The sequence below is a fragment of the Ictalurus furcatus genome, chromosome 14, assembly GCF_023375685.1.
Source record: "Ictalurus furcatus strain D&B chromosome 14, Billie_1.0, whole genome shotgun sequence".
Lineage (NCBI taxonomy): Eukaryota > Metazoa > Chordata > Actinopteri > Siluriformes > Ictaluridae > Ictalurus > Ictalurus furcatus.
The window spans coordinates 7,886,922-7,909,837 of record NC_071268.1 but is presented as its reverse complement, the minus strand read 5'-3'; the positions used below and the strand labels follow the sequence as shown (position 1 = coordinate 7,909,837).

General features: G+C 40.6%; 1 protein-coding gene across 3 annotated transcripts in view; it reads right to left on the bottom strand.

Moving 5' to 3' along the window:
• Positions 1-390: 390 nt before the first annotated feature.
• Positions 391-22,916, bottom strand: part of trappc11 (trafficking protein particle complex subunit 11) — a 31,261-nt gene continuing 8,735 nt past the window's right edge. For all 3 annotated transcript variants that reach the window (XM_053642456.1, XM_053642455.1, XM_053642457.1), the window contains 23 exons: positions 22,732-22,828; positions 17,973-18,106; positions 17,072-17,219; positions 14,877-14,970; positions 13,059-13,138; positions 12,379-12,457; positions 11,390-11,444; positions 11,146-11,291; positions 10,892-10,953; positions 10,089-10,221; positions 9,143-9,273; positions 7,188-7,343; positions 6,900-7,087; positions 4,897-5,045; positions 4,665-4,786; positions 4,376-4,495; positions 4,209-4,274; positions 3,679-3,835; positions 3,468-3,579; positions 3,119-3,210; positions 2,684-2,817; positions 1,393-1,560; positions 391-926 (listed from right to left, as the gene is read on the bottom strand). In XM_053642456.1, coding sequence (XP_053498431.1) covers positions 885-926; positions 1,393-1,560; positions 2,684-2,817; positions 3,119-3,210; positions 3,468-3,579; positions 3,679-3,835; positions 4,209-4,274; positions 4,376-4,495; positions 4,665-4,786; positions 4,897-5,045; positions 6,900-7,087; positions 7,188-7,343; positions 9,143-9,273; positions 10,089-10,221; positions 10,892-10,953; positions 11,146-11,291; positions 11,390-11,444; positions 12,379-12,457; positions 13,059-13,138; positions 14,877-14,970; positions 17,072-17,219; positions 17,973-18,106; positions 22,732-22,828 — 2,665 coding nt within the window. In that variant the 3' untranslated portion in view covers positions 391-884. The remainder of the gene's footprint in view (positions 927-1,392; positions 1,561-2,683; positions 2,818-3,118; positions 3,211-3,467; positions 3,580-3,678; positions 3,836-4,208; positions 4,275-4,375; positions 4,496-4,664; positions 4,787-4,896; positions 5,046-6,899; positions 7,088-7,187; positions 7,344-9,142; positions 9,274-10,088; positions 10,222-10,891; positions 10,954-11,145; positions 11,292-11,389; positions 11,445-12,378; positions 12,458-13,058; positions 13,139-14,876; positions 14,971-17,071; positions 17,220-17,972; positions 18,107-22,731; positions 22,829-22,916) is intronic.

Genomic DNA, 22,916 nt, shown 5'->3' with positions numbered 1-22,916 from the left:
ACGAGAGTCTTCTGGACAGAAGTTAGGACCTTGGAAATATTCCGTATTAAGGAATGAGCTCAGATGATCTCATCAGTGATTACAGGAGAAGACTCAGTGGTCAGTATAAGTACAGTTACTGTACTGTCCTGCGTTGTTAGCACACATCTGCACGTTCATTTAATGTAGAATGTTTGCAGATCTTATTTAGTTCCGTGTCGTCTCGTGTGGTTAGTGTGTTGTTTTATGTAGCACCGTGGTCCTAGAGGAACATTGTTTCGTTTCAATGTGTACTGTACCAACCGTATATGGTTGAAATGACAAAACCACTTGAACTTGAACTGAATAAAGAGAGGTTGGGTGTTAATAAATGTGACCTGTGTCTTCAATTCAACCTATTAGGACACCAAATTCTCCAGTGCCAGGAATAATCCTTTATTTTATTACCATATTTTGGATTTACATTAGTAAATGTTTAGTCACAAGATTCATTAAGATTAATTAATAACAGCAGCAGAAACAACACTTTTTTTAAAGCATAAATTTAAATAAAACAAACAAAAAGCAACCAAGGCATGATTCACACATCCAGTGCGGTGTACATCACGTCATTACGTTACACTAACCACACACTGGATTTCCAGACTGCATCACAGCCTAGGAGAAAGGGAATGTCAGTCTTCTTCCTGCCATGGCGTATAAATTCTCTGGGAGGAATCGCTACAAGTGGCATGTCTCTCTTCAACACGTTCAAACAAACATATCTGCTCGAATCCAGAGGGTCTGGCCTTAAGGGTTTCTTTCGCTATGACGTTGCACCAGTGGTACTCCACTCAAAAATATTTTTTAAGCATTAAGACAAATCAAGCTAAACTAGTTTGAGATTAGAAGCCTTGGCATGCGTCTCAGGCGGCTGCAATAGAAGCGTCTGCGTTTCGTCCCTGAGGCTGCAAACAAGAAGAAAGAAAAGGATTTTTAACTAACAAATGAAAGGTTGGGAAAGAGTGAAGCCATTTCCAGGCTTGTGTTGTGGGATGGAGAGTTTCAGTTACCGCTTCAATATTGATTATTGTCCTATAACTGCACATCCTGCCAATGATTACCAGCTGACACTGGAGACTCCCTCCATAAATGTTCACGCCTCATATTCGCTATAATCAACGATTAAGCCTATATACCGTTTCTTCTTGTGTTAACTAACAATTGAAGGGAAAAAAAAAAAAATGTTTATTATTCAGCATAGATTATGTTCAGTCCCTCTGAATGAGTTGTTACTATACAAACTGTAACAGAGTGCATAATATAAACCTGTGATTTGAATGACAGTTGAACTACTATCTGTTAAGGAAAATGAACAAACGCCTTCTGATCGATCAGATTTGAGAATTCAGCAGGTGTTCGTGCGTTGCTCACCTTGATGAAAACGCGGGTGGGGAGGAAACGGCGCAGCAGCTGGTTGGAGATGTTGGGGAAGCGTAGCAGGTTGATGTTCAGCACAGGAAGGTTCTGATAACCGGCCATCAGAGGGTAGAAATTGTACACCATTTCCTGCTCTGCACCCGGCAAAATCCTCATCCGCAGCTACACACACACACACACACACACACACACACACACACACAGAGAGAGAGAGAGAGCTCGATTACATTTACCCTGTTATCAGGTTAGTGAGGTTAGTCCCAGGGGGTATTTAACATCCAGTAAAATGTCAGACAGAATGTCGAATAACTGAATGCGTTTGTGGCACTTGATTGATATCCCTTTGCGTGAAGATTGACCAGCCTGCTACATGAGAATCAGGATTGTTCAGCACATGTATTGAATCTCCCCGGTTACGGAGCACACAGACATTGCTAGGTTCATTTATGCTCTCTAATAGCATTCGCACGCTCTGTTATTCTGGGAAACTGTTCAAACCTGAATGCAGAGTTTTGAGGAAGTGACAAGATTAGCTGTGCCTACTCTGTACTTATAAAGCTCATGTAGATGTTGCAATTATTCATCCTCTGCACTAAATATCAGAAGAACGGAAGCACAGATTTACATTCCTTGAGATTTTTAAAAAAGGACTCCAGGACTGGCACCGAAATGCACTATAATGGTCAAAAGTATGTGGACACCAGATCATCACTCCCATACGTGGTTCTTCCCCAAACCTGCCACAATGTCGGAAGCACACAACTGTATGGGAGGTCTTTGTATGCTGTAGCGTTACAATTTCCCTTCACTGGAACTAAGAGGCTCAAACCTGTTCCACACAAAATCGAGCACACAAGGCGAGTTACATGAAGACATGGTTTGCCAAAGCTGAAGAACTTAAGTGGCAGTACAGAGCCCTGACCTGAACCGGAACGCCGATTGCACCTCAGACCTCTTCACCTGCCTGATCTCACTAATGTGCTTGTAACCGAATGAGCACAAAATCCCTAAAGCCATGCTCCAAACTCTTGTAGAACACCTTCCCAGTAGAGTGGTGGGTTAACTCTTAAACTGGGATGTTCAAAAAGTACATATGCCTGTGATGATCAGGTGTCCACAAACATCTGGCCATACATAGTGTACCTAATAAGTTAAGTGAAATCAGGCAGAATGAAACTCACTTTACAGTTTAGACAGGATTCTGATGGAGTGTTAATAACTAGGCTTGAATGAGAATCTCTCTGAAAGTGCACGTGTCCGCTTTTGACACTTTTCAGTTACTGACCTGTTTGAGTCCGGAGAACATGAAGGCGTCGCTGGGCTCCACGGACAGATCCACGTCCTGCACCAGCCCGGTCCGGTTCTCGATGTGGTAGCGCACAGGTAGAGACTCACGCACACGACCAAACGAGGGGAGGTCTGGACCCACAAACGACACGAGAAAGAATCGGACGCAGCACATACTGTACAACATCGAACACACTCCACCGTCACGCTGAACAAAGTCTCACGAAGCGCAAAAGACTCTAACACTAAACTAACAACGAATGAAACACAGTGGGGACCAGTTGTATGCTATTAATAATAATAATAATAATAATAATAATAATATTCACAGTCACCCCTAGAATTATTGGCACCCTAATATTTAATATAACAGAATATTCCATAATTTTTTTTAGCATATTTAACGTTTATTAATATACTACAGTTGACTTACCAGCATGCACATACAGAGGAATAGTCTCTACGATGACGTGAGGCAGGATCATACTTGTTTTGACAACTGGTGTCTCGGCACACGCAGATTTCCTAATAAATGACGATATATATATCGTGTCAATCGTGTTTTAGCTGTTTGCCGATGTAGGTGATGGAAATTACAGAAAATTATGTGGGAAAACATCAAACTGTGTAAAATCACTGACCAAATTTAATTCGGCTAATATGCAGTACATTGCTGTATGACTTTTAACACCGTTTTTTAAAAATTGCCAATCAGTATGGTGTCATACTGCAACTGTGTTCACTTTGAGCTGATTCTTCTTATTATTACAGAAATTTCACACCTCTTCCAAGAGATGAGGTAGTGTCCTGCTGCCACGGTGCTGGTGCCGTTCTGAACAGGAGGACATCTGAGACTGAAGCACTCGCTTGCACACTCGCCCGTCTGCAGCACCACTGCAAACACACACACACACACAAGATTACCCAGAAATGGCCACAATTACACAGTGTATTGACCTGTACAGATCAAACGATTTAGTGCCGTTTTCTCACCTCCCTCCACCTGGCTCTGGGGCTCATCGACGGCGGCCATGTTGGAAGCCAGCTGAAGATCACTGCTAACTAAACACACAGGCCAGGGTGATGCGCTCAAAATGTCTGTCGCCAGCAGGAAGGGCACGTCCGCATACACTCTCTCCAGGTGCTCAAACTGACACACAGAGCACACCACATATATAATATATATATATGTGTGTATAATTATATATATATATATATATATATATATATATATATATATATATATATATATATATGTGTGTGTGTATAATTATATATATATATATATATATATATATATATATATATGTGTGTGTGTGTATAATTATATATATATATATATATATACACACACACACACACACACACACACACACACACACACACACATATATATACACACACACACACCTTTTTCAGAAAAAGGACTATAAACATTTAATAAAGATTTCATATACATTTACAAAACGTTACATGTCTATACATAAGAAGTACATTTGGATATTATATTTCGAAAAGCTCACCTTGGTGGACATGAACTTGAAAGCCACGTCAAATGGAACGACTGTGTCTATGGTCACGGTTTCGTCCTAAATAAGAAATCGAATTCAATTCGATTAGGGTTGAAAATATAATAAATGAAACCCTGGTTAAAACCGTGCACTTTGGTCGGACTGGGCTCGGAGCTCACCTTGTGACACCTGCATGTGATGTCTTTACCCTCCACCGTGGTGCTCATTGCATAAGACACATGAAACAGGAAGATTCTGGACCCAGTGCTCACACAGCGAATATACAGCTTCTTCTCAATCTGGCAACCAGAAAGTAACACACACGCTATGCTTCACTTTCTGCAAAATGTTCAGGTGAACCTCAATTAAAGACTTAAAGGGGAAAAAAAGCTACTATTTCAATACTGTTGTACCTGACATAATAACACAAGCATGAAGCGCGTGCGTGCGTGCGTGTGTTGGTTTTACCTTCTGCCCTGGCTGCAGCTCTCCGATAGAAATATCAGTGAGCAAAGCAGGATGCGCTTCATCACACACCTCTGCGCTATTCAGTGTAACGTAGGTCATTTGTGTGAGATTTGCATCCTGACCTATAACACAGATACTCATCAACCTATAATGCACTACAATATACACATCTAACTAAATATCACATGGTGGATACGTGCAGCTGTGTGTGTGTGTGTGTGTGTGTGTGTACCTGGTTTGAGGCCGGCAGTGAGACTGACGTCTTTGGCCACCGTGGTTTCCTCTGATTGGATGGTGACGGTCATGCAGTACATCTCATTGGTCAGGGCTGGGGGATCGTGATGCAGCTGTACAGAGATTCGGGGCACTCGGGATATGACCCTTCATGGAAAATACACACACATACACACTTATAAACACACAGTGTCCTCCACTAATATTGACACTCTTGGTAAATATGAGCCTTTTGATCTTTTTGTTCATGTTTATATATATTTAACAAAGTTTTTTATATATATATATATAGGTGTGCAACAATTATTGGCACCCTTTTAGTCAATACTTTGTGCTACCTCTCTTTGCCAAGATAACAGCTCTGAGTCTTCTCCTATAATGCCTGATGAGGTTGGAGAATACATGACAAGGGATCTGTTGAGACCGTTCCTCCATACAGAATCTCTCCAGATCCTTCACATTTCGAGGTCCACGCTGGTGGACTCTCCTCTTCAGTTCACCCCACAGGTTTTCTATGGGGTTCAGGTCAGGGGACTGGGATGGTCATGGCAGAACCTTGATTTTGTGGTCAGTAAACCATTTTTGTGTTGATTTTGATGTATGTTTTGGATCATTGTCCTGCTGGAAGATCCAACCACGGCCCATTTTAAGCTTTCTGGCAGAGACAGTCAGGTTTTCATTTAATATCTGTTGATATTTGATAAAGTCCATGATGCCATGTATCCTAACAAAATGTCCAGGTCCTCTGGCAGGAAAAACAGCTCCAAAACATTAAAGATCCACCACCATATTTAACCGTGGGCATGAGGTACTTTTCCATATGGCTACCTCTCTGTGTGTGCCAAAACCACCTCTGGTGTTTATTACCAAAAAGCTCTATTTTGGTTTCATCTGACCATAGAACCTGATCCCATTTGAAGTTCCAGTAGTGTCTGGCAAACTGAAGACGCTTGAGATTGTTTTTGGATGAGAGTAGAGGCTTTTTTCTTGAAACCCTTCCAAACAACCTGTGGTGATGTAGGTGACTTCAGATTGAATGACAAAGGTAATTTGGCCTGTGTGTTACTTCATATTTATAACCCTGTGAAACAGGAAGTCATGGTTGAACAATTTCCGGTTCCTAGTCACCCAGGTGTACTAAAAAAAAATCTAAAATATAAATGGCAATATACTTCAAATTTATTTTGCTCATATGAATTCATAGGCATGCCAATAATTGTTGCACACATATTTAACAAAGTTTTTTTTTTATATAAACCTTGTTGTGTTTGCAATTGTTTGATATCCATGAGAGAAGAGTATTTGTGATTTTTTTTTTTTAAAAACAAAAGATCAAAAGGTTAAACAATAAAGACAATTTTTCCCAACCTTCTTTGCTCATATTTACCAAGGGTGCCAATATTAGTGGAGGGCAATGTGTCACATTCACACCGAATGTCAATATGAAGTGTGCAATTTTGACTAACTGATCAGTTTAGCATCTGCAAAGATCACAAAACCTTCGCTATGGAATTATTGTAAGACATTATTATGACACCAATAAATTTTGACTTGTCATATCGATGTTACATTTTCAATGTCACAACAACCCACATGAGCACTTGTGATATACGCCAAGGTAGCTGTATAATCGACTCTGCATCCACAGAAACATGATACAACAAAGTGGCTAGGAATCATTTCTTTTTCAATGAAACAATGACGAGGTGTTGCCTAGGCGCTACCATGGCAACCAGCAGCAAATCCTAGTCATCATTGCCTTCTGGAAGTAATGTGTATAAATTTAGGAACCAAACATCTATAGAATCCAATGTTTAAAAAGAGACAAGATGAGTAAATTCTCAGGTAAGAAACCATGTCCCATCTAGCAGAAGGGCTTTCTGCTGTTTTCAAAAGTTTAATTGTGTGTGTGTGTGTGTGTGTGTGTGTGTGTGTGTGTGTGTGTGTATTAAGTGTTGGAAAGGCACCATGTCTGTGTATTATTATTAGTGATTAACCTACATAGTGTTAGCTTGGATGGAAATTGCATCCCAGTCAACCTGCTGTTCTGGGATTCGGGTTCTCCTCTTAAAAGTGCGGGACGCCTGCAAAGCTTCTTGGGTAGATGCAGCGTCACCGCCTCCCCCCCTCCAGTTCAGATACACACAGCGGCCACTCTCGCTGCCCAGCATCAGGTCCACATGCGTGATCTGAAGCAGATCAGAGAGAGAATCCCAGAGGAGTACAGAGGAGCCATTAAAACATTTAAACACTTCATTTACTTTTAAAGTACAAACTCTAATCGTGTACCTCGATCTTTCTTCCAACGTCCTCCGTCTTAGCCACAAATTTGAAGCAGTACTTGCGGGCTTTGCCGGGAACGAGACACATGTTCTGCTGCGAGGACGTTTCTAAGATGTCCTTTCCTTTGCATGCCTCTTCCACCAGGCAGAACTGGTTATACTCCTGAAAATAATAGTGGCAATAGCAATAACTGGAAATATATATTATATATATATTATACACACATATACACACATACATACATACACATATACATATATATATATACATATATATATATATATATATATATATATATATATATATACATACATACATACATACATACATACATACATACATATATACATACACACACACACACACACACACATACACAGTATCTCACAAAAGTGAGTACTCCCATCACATTTTTGTAAATATTTGATTATATCTTTTCATGTGACAACACTGAAGAAATGACACTTTGCTACAATGTAAAGTAGTGAGTGTACAGCTTGTGTAACAGTGTAAATTTGCTGTCCCCTCAAAATAACTCAACACACAGCCATTAATGTCTAAACCACTGGCAACAAAAGTGAGTACACCCCTAAGTGAAAATGTCCAAATTGGGCCCAGTTAGCCATTTTCCCTCCCCGGTGTCATGTGAGTTGTTAGTGTTACAAGGTCTCAGGTGTGAATGGGGAGCAGGTGTGTTAAATTTGGTGTCATCGCTCTCACACTCCCTCATACTGGTCACTGGAAGTTCAACATGGCACCTCATGGCAAAGAACTCTCTGAGGATCTGAAAAAAAGAACTGTTGCTCTACATAAAGATGGCCTAGGCTATAAGAAGATTGCCGAGACCCTGACACTGAGCTGCAGCACGGTGGCCAAGACCGTACAGCGGTTTAACAGGACAGGTTCCACTCAGAACAGGCCTCGCCATGGTCGACCAAAGAAGTTGAGTGCACGTGCTCAGCGTCATATCCAGAGGTTGTCTTTGGGAAATAGACGTATGAGTGCTGCCAGCATTGCTGCAGAGGGCAGACTAAGGACATGGATTACTGGAACCATGTCCTGTGGTCTGATGAGAACAAGATAAACTTATTTGGTTCAGATGGTGTCAAGCATGTGTGGCGGCAACCAGGTGAGGAGCACAAAGACAAGTGTGTCTTGCCTACAGTCAAGCATGGTGGTGGGAGTGTCATGGTCTGGGGCTGCATGAGTGCTGCCAGCACTGGGGAGCTACAGTTCATTGAGGGAACCATGAATGCCAACATGTACTGTGACAGACTGAAGCAGAGCATGATCCCCTCCCTTCGGAGACTGGGCCTCATGGCAGTATTCCAGCATGGTAACGACCCCAAACACACCTCCAAGACGACCACTGCCTTGCTAAAGAAGCTGAGGGTGAAGGTAATGGACTGGCCAAGCATGTCTCCAAACCTAAACCCTATTGAGCATCTGTGGGGCATCCTCAAATGGAAGGTGGAGGAGCACAAGGTCTCTAACATCCACCAGCTCCGTGATGTCGTCATGGAGGAGTGGAAGAGGACTCCAGTGGCAACCTGTGAAGCTCTGGTGAACTCCATGCCCAAGAGGGTTAAGGCAGTGCTGGAAAATAATGGTGGCCACACAAAATATTGACACTTTGGGCCCAATTTGGACATTTTCACTTAGGGGTGTACTCACTTTTGTTGCCAGCGGTTTAGACATTAATGGCTGTGTGTTGAGTTATTTTGAGGGGACAGCAAATTTACACTGTTACACAAGCTGTACACTCACTACGTTACATTGTAGCAAAGTGTCATTTCTTCAGCGTTGTCACATTAAAAGATATAATCAAATATTTACAAAAATGTGAGGGGTGTACTCACTTTTGTGAGATACTGTATGTATGTGTATATATATATATATATATATACACACACAGAGAGAGAGAGAGAGAGAGAGGTACTGAGAAGAGTGTGTGCACATACCTGGTTGCTAAGGCTGACACACAGCTTGGCGAAACGGACAGGATGGGGACAGTCGGCTCTCAAGTACACATGTAGCTGGACAGGCTCGTCAACGTGAAAGCTTGGAGACAGGAACTTGGCCTTGCATTGGACTGAGACAGATGTATGAAGCACATCATCACTTGAATATCCTGTGACCTGCTCCTTATAAATGCAGTAAGATAGATATATATTCTTCAGGCTCATGTTGCTAAATCGTAAGGGATGCTTATAGCCTCCAGTTTAGCGTCATGCAAACTGCATGTCTATATAATCAGATTTACCTCAAGCCTGAATTGCTTATACTCAGATTTCAGATAAAGTTTCTAATTCAGCACCAAACTCATTTAAACCTGCAGATACTCAGTACTGATAATCTGTGGTCTCCAGCGAATGAGGCCTCAGTCTCCTCTGCCATAAAGCATACATCCAAAGTCTGCTTATTTGCTGCAATAACAATTTCACTATTCACAAGTTTCAACATTCACATACCGGCCAATTTTTTTTATTTATTATTATTATTTATTTTTTTTACAACCTTTACATATTCAAAGGCCCATGGTCTACCATTATCTTAGGTCTAAGGTTAGTGTAACTTTGAATAGAAGACCCTTGTATTGCTTCATTGGTCTATTTTTTTTTTGTATATATTATTATTACTCCTAGACAATTTTAAGAATAGTCTCAGTTTTCTAGTGGAACGTAAAAATCTGTCTTAAAAGTATTACATTAAGATGGAATAGTTTCCAGCAGGTGCTTATTGGGGTTTTACTGTGCAAGTAGTGCACTACACAGTTCTACAGTGTTATACCCTATGTAGTGATCATACGGTATTTAGAGCCATATTCAGAATCTGTGACTTAAGTTCAAAACACCAGGCACATACTAGTCACTCTCTGTGTGTGATAAACGGCGTATCAGTACTTACTGAAGGGCACATAGTCCTGCACCTCGACGGTGAACTCGTTATTGCTGGACAGCGAGACGCGGTCACTCCACAGCGCCTGAGCTGCTTTTACGGAGCCTGGATCACACTCCGGCTCTGGCTCAGGAACCTCGTTCTGATTAGAAACAAACACTGAGCGTTTACACAATAAACAGGCCTCCGCGTCGGCTTTCTATGGCATTTTATTTTTATTAAGACACGATCCCTCTGCTTTAATCTGAAAAGTCTAGTAGAAGAAGAGCCTTAGCTGGAGAAAACAAACTGATGCTACTGATTTCTGGTGCAGATAAGTCATCGATAAATCTGTAACGTTCCTGGTAGTCTTGTGACCTCGATGCACAGAACAATATATGAATAAATAAATGAGAGTTTGAACACCACCAGAATGTCTTCCCATTTGAGGTAAAGTGGGTGGAGCAAACATTGCGCAAGCTTAATTTTGACCAATCACAAGCCAAAAGTCACTTGTCCTTCCATTCATGTCTGAATGGTATTTTCAAGTCTGAGCACGTCTGTAAGTGGAAGTTAATCAAGCGATCTTAGCTTGGACTGAGGAATGTCGATCTAGGGTGGCTCATTAGAATATTAGACCACACCCACCCAGTTTTTTTTTTCCCTCCATTCAAACGTTGCTGGATGTTACACTTTAATCCTTAAATACTTCACCAACTGACTTTAAATAAGCTGCAGTACAGCATGTAGCATTCTGAAACGAGAAGCCCTACTGTATTTATTTACGTTACGTGTACATATTTTGCTCCATAATTACACCGGGATTCGCTCACCATAAGCACTCGGATCAAGTTCTTCTCAATCCTGGACTTTTGATCTTCACGCAGAGTAGAAGCTGGGCATGCACACAAAGGCAGTGTTTTATTACATATACACACTACACACTCTGTGTCTCTCTCTCTCTCTCTCTCTCTCTCTCTCTCTCTCTCTCTCTCTCACACACACACACACACACACACACAAGTACTGCATGAACTGGACTTAATGAGTGTAGGAAGGGAGAGATGGTGACTGAGGAGTAAGGTACCTCTGCCCACAAGCTCCATTGAGTAGGTGATGTAGTCTTTAATATGGCCCATTAGGTACGAGCACTTTAGGGCTGTGCACAAGATCGAGGTGAGCAGAGTCCACCAGCGTTCAGTCCGATAGTCACACATCACGTAGTCCAGCAGTCTGTAGGAAACACACACACCAAATTCAGACCCCACTCCTACAGCTGCCTCAGACTGCACAAACATAAAAATGGTAATACTTTCAGAACAGTGACTCACTTTAAAGCTTTAGTGTAATCCTTGGCATTGTAATACTCCTCACCCATCTGGACCACTGCAAACACACACATGAATATGATCACATCGAAAATGCAGCATTAAATCAACGTTTATTGTTCGATTCCCAGCAGCACCTAATTAACGGTGTGTTAGCTAGACCTCTCCTTTGTTTGCACTAAAGCCTCTTTCCCACATGGGGAGGGGGTTCTGTGTGGAAAATAAACCAGATTAGAAATCCTAATAAATTTGTATGCTGAATTGGCTGAAGTGTTTTATTTCACTGCAATTCGATCCCTCACCAAACCTGGTCTTTGTCTCTCTCATGAAGTTAATAAGACAGAAAAAAAGTGAGCTTGTTAATGAGAAACCGTAGAGCTGTCCATCCTGAAGACTTCCCCATTCCCAAAAAACAAAACAAAAAATAAGTTAAATAAAAGCTTTACCTCTGCCAGAGCCTAGAGACGCCTACAAATGAAAATAACCTCCTTACAGAAAACCGATCAGTACTATTACATCTGAAACTACTGTCAGATCTGCCGAGATTTTATATATATATATATATATATATATATATATATATATATATATATATATATATATATATATATATATAAAAACGAATACACCTTCTGACCAATTTGATTCGAGAATTCAATGTGTGTACGTTATAAAATCTGAGCGCCCAGCTTCCCTCTACGAAGAAAAACGAGAAGAGTCTGAAAAAGATGAGGATGTGCTGAGGATGAAATTTTGCGCTAGATAAAGGGTCGAATCCAGGATGCAGTAAGCAGCGACGTGTTTAAAATGTAAATTCCCTCAAATCCACATCCTGTGTCATTCCCATAGCAAGCGCTGATGTGTACAACTCGGTAGATTAGCATTTAAAGTGTGAATGTAAATGAAGACGTTTATGACATGAAGGGTTCTGTGTGGTCAAACGGATGTGGAGGAGGTGGTGCGGTCAGAAACACCGCTGGCTGCACACTCACTCAGATGGCTCTTCATGCGAGGACACTTGTACTTCTTAAATTGTGCAACGGCGTTACTGAGCAATGCGATGATCAGCTCCTGCGGGAAAAAACAACGAACACAACCACAACAATGCTGAATAACCGTTCAGTACTAATCAACAGCCTAAAATGTGACACGTTCTCTTGTAGTTATTCGTAGAAGAAAAACGCAGGAAGTACAATATTAATCAGATTTAAACAAGGTCCTAAGAAAATGCTTGATTTACTTACTAAGGGCATTTTTATTATTATTATTATTATTTTAAAACTGGACTCGAGGACAGCTTGGTCTGTTCGGGTGTGAAAGTTGTTTTTGAACCTGGGTGTGGATCAGAAAACTGATCTCTGGTTAAATAAACAGAAAATTTCACCAGAGCAAGGTTTATTCATTTTTTTTTTTTTTTTTTAAACACACAAGCCTTCCTTTCATTATTCCACTGAAATGATGTAAGCGTCCGGCATACAAGCCATGCTGTACGTCGTTACAGAACAATTGCGCGATTAGTGGAAGAAATTCGAGAACAAAATTCGTCATGTGAAAACAAGTCAGTGACGATGAGACACGAGAACAGAATGGAACGGATCACACGTGGAAAAATGCCCCTGAATCTTTGAAAAGTTTAAAAGGTGATAAACGGGAACATTTAAAAGAGACTGACCGAATGGGGCACCTCACTCTCCTTCAGCTGGAGAGCGAGAATACCCTGTTTTTCCTTCTCGGCATCAGGTGGATCAATACCTGCAAAAAACAAAACAAAACAAACAAAAAAAAAAGACATCATACCGGATGGAATACTGAGTACCTGAACATACGGACGTGGTGCAAAAGTGCAACGTCAACAATGGAGATTTCGGTACTAGATTTAAAAGCCTCTACGTATCTTAATGCGAGTGTTAATGTTCAATTAGTAAGGAGAATGCTAAACATTCATGATTTATACTTGCTGTTAACTGTGTGTACGTGTACACAAGATGGCCGCCGCATGTATCCTATGCTCATTTGGCTTCCTGCTTGTGCACGTCCCCGGAAATGACTACGACTAAACGTGTGGTGCCACACCAACGTAAATAGTGGCGAGAGTACAGAAACCAAACAAACAAACGAACGTTGAGTCTCAAATTACACACTTATACACTATTCAAGACCAGAGGTTCTCAACCTTTTGTAACTAAAGCCCACCCAAGCCCCCCCTATCATGTGGCGCCCCCCCCTTTCATGTGGCACCCCCCCTATCATGTGGCACCCCCACATTTAGAGGAGAGCAGGTATAATGATTATCTATTCTATATCAAATCTATCGATATATCTATAATTTGTTTTTGATAGATAGATTTTTTTTCTGCTTTTGTACTTTTTAATTACTTTTTTAAATTACTTTTCATAACTTTTAGAAAACTATACAACGGACAGATATGGAACATGAATGATCAAAAATGTTCCTGAACACTATAACTACTTTGAGAACTAGGTTGTAATATCGTGGACTATTTTACATGTAAAACATGTTGCATTCCACTCGTCTTGTGTTTTAAAGACATTCGCATGTGAATGCTGTAAATTGGGACGATGGGCACGTCTCGTCATCCATGACGCTGTTAAATCTCCGGCTCTCGGCCCCTCAGTGAACAGAGCAGACGCAGAGAGAGGTGTGAGTGCAGCGGGAAAGGAAGACCTCGCACGTCCAGGACAGTACTGGTGATATTTGGAAAGTCGCTAAGGTTTGTCCAAAAAGTCGCTAGATTTGTCGCTAGGCGCTTTTTTGTTTTTGCAAAATAAAGTCGTTAAAGGGGTCTGAAAAGTGGCTACACTGGTCTGTACTAACACCTAGATAAAAGACAGGCTAAGCTCCGCCTCTCCCCAGCAAAGAGAAAATACAGAGGTAGAGGAAATGCGGGGTTTATCATTTATTCACATTCTATTCTATATGAAAAGCAATAAAATACACAGAGTACCCAAATGATGCCGTCTGTTTTTTTTTTCTTGAAAACAATTTGTGCCCCCCCCTCCCCCCCCCTTCTGATCTCTCCCCTCTGGTTGAGAACCACTGCTCTAGACCATAGAGTATTAACACGAACAGTTTTCCTAGAACAGTGAGCATTTACATTCGAAAAACCTCTTAAACCTACTGAAAGCTTTGTTTTAGTTTCCCAGTCTTCTGGAGTTTCTAGATTAGTAAATACTTTTAAATGTCAGCGCTTTCGATTTGAGACGCAGCCCAACGACAACAAGAGAAATCGAGTTCGTCAGCGTGTTTTACATCGCTGTGCGTGAAATCACTAAACGTTGCCGTTTGACTTGGAAACCATAGGACTGGGAAGGTTTAGCTCGTACATGCCACCTAGTGGTCGCCGCATTTAATCCTCCAGATGTACATAAAGATTCTGTACACAAGTGAGTACGTGAACAATGCCACATATGTAGCACCTCAGCAAAACAGCAAGGTATATCTGCGGCTTAACGTGGTGTGTATGCTCACTCTGATGGCCTTGTCTCCATAGTCTCTGTCCATAAAAATCCAGAGCTCCAGCGTTCGTCTCCAAAGGGTCCGGTGTGGGAAAGCTCATGCTGGGCTACAGAAAGGATCCAAACACACATCGAAGAACATTACTACAATGTCTATAAATAGCACTAAATTCTTCACAATTACACGCTTGACAAATGCACTAACAAACAGAGCCAGTATCCAAAAAAGCTAACAATTTGTCTTTATATTAGGCATGTATACAAGTGATCATGTAAACCGTATCTTAAACTGGATTACAGCCATGGATTTTATCCCAAGCATTTATCTCAGCGCATGTGTATACACCCTTTGATTTTAAGCATCAGCACACACAAACCAAAACCTTACCTCTGTCTTTGAGACGATTATTCGCTGCAGGATGCATTATGTGAAGAGTGCAACTAGACACTCTAGAAAGTATCTGAAGCTACTTGATAGTTGAATTATTAGCAGCTAGTAATATTGTGACAGCTCTGCTTCTAAACAACTAAACACAAAAACTAAATTAACATGGTGGATTAAAACTAGAAATAAATAATGCTACGTTTATGACTAGGAGTGGGCAGTATCACAAAAAAAACCCCCACATCATTATATTTGAAGACATTTATACAATACACACTTTATGGAAAAACTATTAGCAAAAAATCATCAAAATCATAGTTTGCAACCTATTCTAAAACAAATATATATATATATATATATATACACACACACACACAAAAAAATTGTGATACCAGAAATATCTCAGCCAACTAAGATATTAATAATTTTCTTATTTTAAAAGGTGCCAATGTTTTCATTCCCAAAATCAGAAATTTTGCACTAATCTGATTATTTTGGACATCTACTATACAGTGGTGCTTGAACGTTTGTGAACCCTTCAGAATTTTATCTCTATAAATATGACCTAAACCATCATCAGATTTTCACACAAGTCCTAAAAGTAGACAAAGAGAACCCGATTAAACAAATCTGACATAAATATTATACTTGATCATTTAATTACTGAGGAAAATGATCCAATATTACATATCTGTGAGTGGCAAAAGTATGTGAACCTCTAGGATTAGCAGTTACTTTGAAGGTGAAATTAGAGTCAGGTGTTTATTCATTCAATGGGATGACGATCAGGTGTGAGTGAGTGAACGCTGGGTTTTATTTAAAAAACAGGGATCTATCGAAGTCTGATCTTCACAACACATGTTTGTGGAAGTGTATCATGGTACAAACAAAGGAGATTTCTGAGGACCTCAGAGAAAGAGTTGTTGAAGCTCATCCGGCTGGAAAAGGTTACAAAACCATCTCTAAAGAGTTTGGACTCCACCAATCCACAGTCAGACAGATTGTGTACAAATGGAGGAAATTCAAGACCATTGTTACCCTCCCCAGGAGTGGTCGACCAGCAACGATCACTCCAAGAGGAAGATGTTTAATAGTCCTTGAGGTCATAGAGGAACCCAAGGTAACTGCAAGCAACTAAAGCTCTCTCTCACATTGGCGAACGTTAATGTTCATGAGTCCACACTCAGGAGAACACGGAACAACAATGGTGTGCATGGCAGGACTGCAAGGAGAAAGCCACCAACATCCCAGAGTTGTTCTGTACTGAGGAACGGGCTAAAATTCCTCCAAGCCGATGTGCAGGACTGATCAACGGTTACCGCAAACATTTAGTTGCAGTTATTGCTGCACATCAGATACTGAAAGCAAAAGGTTCACATACTTTTGCCACTCACAGATGACCAAGTATAATACTTATGTCTGATTTGGGTTCTCTTTGTCTACTTTCAGGGCTTGTGTGAAAATCTGATGAGGTTTTAGGTCATATTTATGCAGAAATAATAGAACATACACACACACACACACACACACACACACACACACACACACACACACACACACACACGGGTTCACAAATGTTCAAGCACCACTGTTTATCCAATTAAAAATAAAAAGGTCTTTCAGGGGAAGCTTTAATCTCAAGAGATCAGGTGTGATTGTTTTGAAGCCCATCAATTTCTTGCTCGACTGAGAAGTAACTGAAGAACGAGAACGCTGTGTCACAGTGAGCTAGCTGACTTAGGAAGGAAAGTGAGTGTTTGATAAATGACAAAGGGAGTGAGAGAGAGTGATACAGAGTGGGAACTGTGCGTGCGTAGCACTACCTCATGACTGCAGAGCTGGGTGGCTTGCTGCTTGCGCTCCTGGGCGTAACATGCAGCCTGCTGGTAGTAAAAGCCAGGGTTCTGTGTCTGTATCGCCGTGAGGCCCAGTTTAATCGCCTCGTCGAACAGATCACCGAATGACTGGAACCTGCAGAGCGAGAGAGAGAGAGAGACCCACACACAAACACATAGAGAGAGAGACAAACAAACACAAGAAAAGAGAGAGAGAGACAGAGAGAGAGAGATACACACAGAGAGAGAGAGAGAGAGATGCACACAGAGAGAGAGAGATGCACACAGAGAGAGAGAGAGAGAGAGAGAGAGAGGCACACACAGAGAGAGAGGGAGAGAGAGACAGAGATACACACACAGAAAGAGAGAGACACACACACACACACACACACACACACACACACACACACAGAGAGAGAGACAGAGAGAGAGAGATACACACACACACAGAGAGAGAGATACACAGAGAGAGAGAGAGAGGCACACACAGAGAGAGAGGGAGAGAGAGACAGATGCACACACAGAAAGAGAGAGAGACACACACACAGAGAGAGAGAGAGAGAGAGACAGAGAGAGAGGGTGGGAAGGAAAATATGACCAATATGCGCATTTTGTTCAGAAGCGAACAATGAAACATCTTCAGTAAGTCATAATATTTTTATAATCTCCATTACAAGCAAAATATACATAATCACAGCTATTATGTACATTAGTATATACATTATATACAAACTTCTGGGATTATATCGTTTGTTAACTATAGATTTATATTTTTATATATATATATATATATATATATATATATATATCTCAGTTAGTTATAAGCTGTTGTTATGGCTGCTAAAACCGTTCAGAAATACAGAAACCATTCAGAAACACTGTCTCCTACTGCTTAGACATCCAGGCGGAGTGTTCGAAGGCCAGCTCAGCGCTCCCGATCTTCTTCTTGCACAAGTCGATGTGTTTCCTGAACTGAGCGATGGCATCCAGGGGGGTGTTGTGCTGAAAACACAGCCTGCAGATCTGAAGTGAGACGAGGCAGAGGGACAGAGGTGAGACCGACACTGGTTTCACTACGGTGTGAGGGTTTTTTTAAACAGGAAATGTGGCCAGTTCATGCGTGGCTTGTGGGCAGTACTGACGCACAGACGCCCTGTATGAGGTTTATATGCACTACCTGTCAAAATGGTGGAGACACTTGAGGTGAAATGTTTCTCACGATCTTAAAAACCCTTTTGATCTGAAGGTGTGTGATTAAATGTTTACAAAAGTAACGTTTCCTTTACAAAATAATATTTTTTTATAAAAAAAAATTAATGTAAATGGTTAGTATTTTGTTTTCTGGGAGACATGTAACTATCTTATTTAGCGTCTGAAGGGCAGTACTAAATGGAGGGATGAAAGATCTTTAAACACAATAATTTACACCAATCAACCTGTTCAAAAGTTTACACCCCCCGGCTCTTAATGCATCGTGTTGCCTTCTTGAGCATCAGTGAATGTTTGCACCTTTTGTAATAGTCGTGTACGAGTCCCTCAGTTGTCCTGAGTGTGAAAAGATGGATCTCAACATCATATAGAGACTGCTGGAAAGGGCTCAAATATGCAGAAGATGCTGTAAAAGTAATGAATGTGCAGGACCTGGAGGATTTTTCTGAAGAACAGTGGGCAGTTTAACTGCTCAGGACAAACAAGGGACTCATGAACAACTCTCAACATAAGAACGGTCGTTGATCATCCAGGTAACGACACACAGTATTAATAATCAAGCGTATGTAAACTTTTGAACTGGGTAATTTTTATAAACTCAGCTATTATCTTGTGGACTATACGTAAACATCTGATATGTGAAAAAGCTTATTCAGGACAAAACTAAATAAAAAAAAAAAAACAACAAAAAAAACACAACATGGGATTTTTATGATCCGTCTTATTTTGTTAACACTATTAAGATTTAGCAGATTCTGCAAGGGGTATGCAAACTTTTGGGCACAACTATATATTTATATATTTTTTCTTTCTTTCCTTTTTAATGTCATGCCAGCTTCTATAGCTATATTCATGGCGAGAGCCAGTTTAGTTATTCAAGAGTAAAACTAAAAAAAAGGTGTTGAAGATGAATTATTCCTAAAAACCTTAAAGCTAAGTTTGGATTTACATTGTTAAAAACCTTTTCAAGAGTGTCAACAGAATAATACAGGTTCCTCAAGTGTGTAGAAGCGTTACAGTCCATTAAGACTGTATGTTATGTTTGTACGAGGTTTATAAAGTAGACAATCAAGATAATCAAGACAGTTATTGTTAATGAATGACTATAGTAATTACGGCTTCATATTTAACCGTCCTTAGTGTTCCAAAAAATTCTCAAAAAAGCAGAGTTGGCCGTTTTGTGTTTCTAAATTGTTGTGTTTTCTTAAAGCTGCAGTTTGTAACATTTAGTTGTTTTTACACCCGCAAAATATACTGTATTTTAGAAAAATGGTGCTTTGCAGTTTAGCAGTGCGATGTATCCGACTAGTTTCTTCATTGAAGTCCTCGGGTTACGTATTTCTGGCCCACAACCAAATCAGATCTGTTCAGCTCTGACTCTCTTTCTTCTGCAACAGCAACCCACAACACAATTCTGCAGTGGTAGTAGCGTACTTTCTGCAGACGTGGTGGAGACAGTTAGAAAGAAGGGAACTTGTCGATGTTTTTACAGCATCGTTATAGCAAGTCATGTCACAATCTACAGAGAGCACTAAAAACGGCAAACGGTTCCTTTAACATGACATCGTTTTAAAAGTTGTGGTTTTGTGTGTAGAATTTTGTACTTTTGTATCAGACTTGTTTCTTGTTAGCTTGATGGTTTAAAGGATAAATAGCTCTGAACATCTACTCTTGGCTTTAGCCTTCAGTTTCACCTGCGAGTACTGCATTACTTGTTAAAAAGGATAAACCAACATGAAGATCAGAGAGCTGTCTAGGGGAGAAAAGCAAACCAATTTGAAGCTGAGAAAAGAGAGAGATTGCACAAACATTTGGAACAGCCAGTACAACAATTTGGAATGTCCTGAAAAAGAAAGAAACCGCTGGTGTATGGAGGAACAGACACCGAATGGGTCGGAAAACAGCAGCAGCTGATGAAACCCGGTATTAAACTGGCCCTGGTGCTCAATTATGAAAGACCGCAGTATCGATAAGCTCTGATGCTATCGGTTCTGCTTACGGTATTGGAGAAATTACGAAAACATATTTCCTACTTATTATTGCGAAATAAACGTTGGCACATTTTCATCTCGCCAACCATTTCTAATTTGCGATAATATTAAGACGTCCGTCTGCATTTTCGTTATTCGCAATCCAGAAGTGAGATCTCTCGTGCGCGGAGGCTATCTGACACACGCAACAGCGCGAAAGTGCGCACAACACGCTTAATACACAGAGTGAAGATGGTGGACAGAATTAAACGTTCCAAAGTGTGATTACACTTCACTAGAGTTGATGCAGACAACGCTCACTGCCACAATTGCAACAAGATTTTTGCCTGTAAGGGCGGAAACACGAGCAATCTGTCAAAGCAGCTGTCAAAAGTGCATTATGTGCAGACGGAGAAATGCTAAGTTTTCGAACTGCCTACCTAGCTCGTCTCTGGTTCCTCGGCTACGTATGCTAGCGGCCTTCCCAAATTACATTGCCTTATAATCATCGCATAATCAAGGTCTCGAAACAACGTTCATCTCCAACGTTGTTCACGCCGTTTACAATAAATGTAAAATCGCCCTAATTGGTTTGCTTACCTTACGTTCAAACGATGTCGATTTCATTCGGGTGAAAAGACGTTACGCATTCAACGTATTTTCTACTTGTTTTTAAAATCCCAAATAAAGAATTAAATCAGTGTGTAAACATTTTGGCTATTAAATGCACATCACTTACAATTACTTTACAAATAACCTGCATATAAATCTTTAGAGTATTGTTTTCTGCAGTATATAAATCTTAAACACTAAAGAATGCCTTCACACTGGTGTATTTCAAATAATAATAAAAAAAGCAATTTAAATTCTGTTCTCAATTAGTTTCCTTTTTCATTAAAAAAAAACAAAAAAACAACCAAACAACATAAAAAAAAACAAAAAAAAAAAACAAAACACACACAACACAAAGTACCGATAAGAATATCTTTAAAGTACCGGATCGATTTGCAGTACCGGTAAGAGTAGTAATACTGTTAAAACCTTAACGATACCCATCCCTATGTGAGAGCTGTGAAGAAAAACCCAAAAACAACAGTCAGTCAGTGACATCACGCCCACCTCCACAGGGCAGAGGTGAAGGTATCACAAACCAGCGTTCAAAGGAGACTTTGACAGCAGAAATATGGTGGCCATATTGCAAGATGCAAACCACATCACAACATAAGACACCAACAATTTGGTGAAGTCAGTGAGTCACAGGCTTGATGCAGTTATTGCAAGCAAGGGATACGCAACCAAATCCTGTATTAAGTGCTATTTACCTCAAGACTGATCTGTTACTATTCTTATGCTTGCCTAGATCTAGATTTACACACCAGGAAATAAAAGCTGAAATCCTACACTCTCGTCTCATACCCATCTTTTGATTTTAAACCCGAACGTCTTTGGTGTCCAGCACAAACAAACGACTTGGCCTTGCCGTTCCAGCAGTCTCAGACGGGACTGTATGTACCGTAATTTTCAGACTATTGAGCGCACCTGAATAAAAGCCGCACCCAATAACTTTAAAAAGAAAAAAAATTTTGTACACATATAGGCCGCACTTGTCTCTAAGCCGCAGGTGTCCATGTTGTAACATGAGATATTTACACAGAAAGATTTTTTTTAACTTAATTAAATACGTACCATAAATGCTTTTTTCCCCCCGAACAGTGCCTGTAACACGGCTGGTTAAAAAAATAAAAAATACAGTTGTCTACCAGGAAAAGTCATTGATCGCCATCTTCATCTTCCTCCTGCACACTAAAACCACTAAAGTCGTCTTCTTCAGTGTCGGAATTGAACGGCCTCAGAATTACCGGTACTTCGTCACACACTTCCTCAGTCTCTCTTACGTTGTCGCTCTCAATGTCACTTACGTCTCGAGGCAAATTCGCCCTTGAGCTCGTGCTGTCCTCTTCATCACGCAGCAGTCCAGCCTTTCGAAACCCGTTGGTGATAGTAGATTTTTTGACACTGGCAGACTTGAGCAAAAGTTGCTCTTTGCATGCTATTTCCTTCTTCGACAGCCAGATCGATCGCCTTCAACTTGAAAGCTGCATCATATGCATTTCTTCGTGTGTTTTCCATGATGAGGGTGTGTGCATGAAGCGCAAAATGACTGATCTGAAGAATTTAGTGTGAGTGCGTTTGATTTAATTCGAACGGTTTCGTTGGTCCACTGTGACCTGTTCGGTAATTTCATTGGTCCGATGTGACAAGGCTAAATGTTTTGGCGGCATGAAGCTCGTTAGCCCGTAAAAATCCATAAATTAGCCGCATCACTGTTTAAGCCGCAGTGTTCAAAGCGTGTGAAAAAAGTAGCGGCTTATAGTCCGGAAATTACGGTATCTGATTGTGGTTTTATTACTCAAAATCAAACAATATTATGGAAAGTGAATGGCGGTTATGATGTTTATGAAAACACACCTTATAATTGATGAACCCAGCCAAAGTCTTGATCTCCAGCATGTTGGTCTCATGGGCTCGAAGTTCGTGGATGAGACTGTAAGCGGTTTTATAGTATCTGAGGAGGGGAGGGGAATAAACAAATACAAAGCGCATTAGCTTATTGTTCCTTGAAATGACACTTTACGGCAAAGATAAACGGAAGT